We start from the raw sequence: 3,907 nt of genomic DNA, 5'->3' as shown, positions 1-3,907 counted from the left end.
TGAACATTTTTTTACATTGTAAACATTTTTTCAAATATGCCTTGTAAATTTTTTAAACGAGTGAGCGTTTCTAAAATGTCACATGCTTTGTTTGATTGACACAAACATTTTCTAAAAGTTGGACGAACAATTTTTATAAACTACATGAACAGTTTTTAAATGTAGTATGAACAGTTAATAAAACTAACTAAAATATTTTTCATAATATATGCATCTAGTATTTTTCAAAATATAGACAAAAGTAAAAAAAGAGAAAACATGTCTGTGATGTCAGCATGACGAAGCCTCGTGGCTACCTTGTCGGCCCACTGGCTTCTGTCTCGCTAAAGGCAAGACATAGCCGTGCTCGCAGTTCGATGCCTGAAGTGCCAAATTGGAGCCCTCATGGATAAGGCCTTTACGGATCTTATGAGCTGTATATAAAGGGAAATGATTCTAATCACCCGACGGATCCCACGCTAAACGTCCACCGTCTTCTCTGTGCGCCACGTGCCCATGTGGGGCCTGCACCACCTCTCTCCTTTTCCTTCTTATCTCCAACGAACAGATCTCATCCATATCTTCCCTAACCTCGTCTCCTACCTCCAGTTCAGTCCCATGAATACGCATCAAACCGATGCTGCTCCACCACCCGTGCGGCCTCGCCCCTCCTCTTCTCCTACCTTCTCCTTTCTCTCTTTCCTCTGTGAGGCACACCGCCATTGGAGCCACGCCGCCGCCATCCTGGAGGAGCACCAGCGTAGACAGCCATGGCGTCTGCGACGCGGTGACATTTTCAGCAACATGGTCTTTGTTGCCAAAAATGCAACAACGGTCTTGTTGTAGGAATAAAGAGAAGAGGCTGGCGATGTTGTTGCAAATTTTGCAACAGGGGTCTTGTTGCAGGAATTGTTTCTGCAACCCGGCCGTTGTTTCAGGAATTGTTTCTGCAATCTCCAAATTTTTGCAACATGATAGTTGTTTCTGCAATGTAGACGTTGTTTCAGAAATTGTTTCTGCAACACAATTGTTGTTTCAGGAATTGTTTCTGCAACGCGACCATTGTTTCTGCAACTGGTTTGTTGTTTCAGGAATTAATGTGTCGGGAAGGCGACGCGTGCGTGCGAGGAGTTAGATCAGACGGCTCGCGCGCGGAGATCTGACATCTGTCGAGGTGATGGATGTTTACTAGACATCTACCGGCGGACGCGTAGCGGCTCCCATAAAATATGTTTAGATTTTCCGAAGGCTCTCTCATGACCCTCTGCCTAAGGTCATTGTTGTTCCTAAAAAGAACATATGTGCGTCAGATTTTTTTTAGAAGTTTCACAGAGCTTGTTGGTATTATTACTAGATGATGAAAAAAACAATATAGAGAGAAAGACTAGAAGATAGCTAACACGGGAAACAAGTTTTATTTCTGCGACATGGTTGTAGACACACAGCGACATGACTTACGAAAAGCAGAAGAGGATACAAAGGTAGCATGCATCGCCAACACAAAGCGTGCACGCACGCAGGAGCACGATCGGATCGGCCAGACGACCAGAACTTTACTCCTACGAACGAGTGAAAGTTAACACCTTACGTAGGATCTACTAGTGCAACCGGCGGCCGGCGGACCGCGTCGGCCGGCGCCAATCGAGCTGCTGGTAGTGCGTGACTGACTAGCAGGAGGTCGCCCCGTAGCCGCACTTGCCGGGGATCTGCATGGCGCGGTTCGCGTCGATGTTCTTGGGCAGCACGTCCTTGTACTTGCAGAGGCAGTGGAAGTCGCCGCCGTGCACCGCGCCGCAGCACGCGCCGCTGGGACTGGCCTCCGTGCTGCCCACCGTGCAGTAGGACCTGCAGTTGCTCACCATGCTGTCCGTGTCCACGTCGCAGACATGGTACCCGGCCGCGCCCGCCGCCGCCGCCACGACCAGCAGCGCCACCAGCGCGGCAGCGACGCCGGCGTTGCTCATCACCCTCCTCCCGGCGGCCATGGCTAGCTAGCTGTCGGATCGATCGACTGGTGGATCAGCTGCGCTTGATGTGTGCGTGTGTTGGGGGCAGTCGGTTGTCTGGGTGTGTCACGTTGGGCGATGGCTAGTGTTTATATAGCGTGGGGATACCGTCGCCCGTGACGACGTGCATGTGGCCGCGCGCTTGGCCGCATTAGGTCACGGGCAAAGCTAGCCAGATCAGATCGTCGGCACACGGAGCCATCCATTCAACGCGAACGTATATTTCCACGTACCTGCATGCGGTACGTACTGGCAGTGCAGACCGAGCCAATGGGCAAGTACGAAGCCGGTAACATGTGAGTCTTATTTCTTGGCTGGAATTGGAGGTATGTTGGGGCGCCGTTTTGTGCCAAGTGGGCGAATTTATCTGAATCCAGATGGAGTTCAGAGCATGGCGTCTACAGAGTAATTCATGTGCATGGCCGGCGAATGGGACATATTTATTCGATGCTAGCTAGCTAGATATATAGCTCACGGTCTGGCAGTAAACGAAGTGCCATGCATTTGTCTGAATCCTAATGTTTGGCCTATCGTGATTCAGGAATGTCATGCATAGCACTGTATTTTGCTGCGGGGAAATGGAGAGGGGTTGTGTGTTGATTTTTGTGGTACGAAAGATTGGGTTGTGGGTTGTTAACACACACTCTCCTCATTTTATTCTTTGAGAAATCTATGGACAGAAAATTGCTCAAGATCTTAAACATGCGAACGATTTGTCTACCATTGTGCGTTGATTTTTTTCTGCTAGCCAGACTAAGTCGCAAACGTCCTCTATGAAGAAGTACAAGAGGAGTGTTAGATAATAACGAGAAATAAACGAGACAAAGAGATACGGATTTTTACGTGGAAATCCTTGCGGGAGAAAACCACGGACGCACGAAGACGTATCACTATAATTGGAAGGAGTGTTATATTACACGAGAGGACAAACCCTCTACGTGCTAATCTGGTGGAGATCTCTCTCATCTATTCTATGACTAGCTCGTACTATATAAAGGGGCAAACAACTCTCTTTCTTGGTGGACACGAAACAGAGTTGTAGTCATGCTACGTCTAGCACGGTTGGCATGCCATAGTCCGGTAGGACTCCATCTATAGTACAACACTTGTATGGGATTCGGAACATAATAAAATAACACTTCACCTTGAGACGAAATCCCTTACAATAATCATAGATAGCATCAACTCCTCAATTAAAGTCATCACAAGTAAACCTTGTGCCTGGAAACGTCCACAGGACTAATAAACTTTTCATGAAGTCATATTGAGCAAATCAGTCAGTAGGTCATCCAGAAAACAGCACAACTATCAACAAAGCAGACTAACAAAACTTGGTCTTCCAATAAAAGTCTGAGTCTGTGCCACTGACCTCAAAAACTGAAACTGCTCAATCATCAAATGACATAAGTCATCATATCTCCTGTGGTGCATGAACGAGCGCATAGCTCATAGTGCAACATCTTGGTGCACATCGCATTGTGAAGAACTCATCTTACGGAATCTGAACGTGCTTCAAAACAGAAAGCACAAACCTCGGCAAACAATACTCATGCAAGAGCATATGGTACGGATGGCATCGCGTGCACCCAAAAAACTGCCGACTTGTAGTGGTTAATGAAAAATCCATGACATGGTCATAAACTGTCCTTGTAGAACAACTGTCGGATGAAGGAACCATCTTAACATGCAACGGAGTTTCAACTCTGCAATAGACCCCTCTTGAAAGAGCAATGACAACTGAATTGCACTTGAAACTTAACAGCGCTAAATGTTGTAGTATCTAGCAGAAACAAATCAATCTCCTTCTTGCACCTCAATTGATTCTCATCACGAACATGAATATCGAAGCAAAACCTTCACATGCATTACAGCAAAAAAACTATGGAGAGAATAGAGTATATGCTGGCTACCAACAGGCTTAA

The 3,907-nt window shown here is 46.8% G+C and overlaps 1 protein-coding gene across 1 annotated transcript; it reads right to left on the bottom strand.

Annotated features, from left to right (window-relative positions):
• Positions 1-1,371: 1,371 nt before the first annotated feature.
• Positions 1,372-2,059, bottom strand: LOC123066157 (uncharacterized). The gene has a single exon (XM_044489301.1). It carries the CDS (start codon positions 1,962-1,964, stop codon positions 1,647-1,649), a length of 318 nt encoding a protein of 105 aa, XP_044345236.1. The 5' UTR covers positions 1,965-2,059; the 3' UTR covers positions 1,372-1,646.
• Between the last annotated feature and the right edge of the window lie 1,848 nt (positions 2,060-3,907).

The sequence above is a fragment of the Triticum aestivum genome, chromosome 3B (genome assembly GCF_018294505.1).
Source record: "Triticum aestivum cultivar Chinese Spring chromosome 3B, IWGSC CS RefSeq v2.1, whole genome shotgun sequence".
Taxonomy (NCBI): Eukaryota; Viridiplantae; Streptophyta; class Magnoliopsida; order Poales; family Poaceae; genus Triticum; species Triticum aestivum.
This window is presented reverse-complemented; position numbering and strand designations above follow the sequence as displayed.

What these genes read in the sequence shown, in the direction of transcription:
- LOC123066157 (XM_044489301.1), bottom strand. Translation starts at nt 1,964, where the DNA reads ATGGCCGCCGGGAGGAGGGTGATGAGCAACGCCGGCGTCGCTGCCGCG.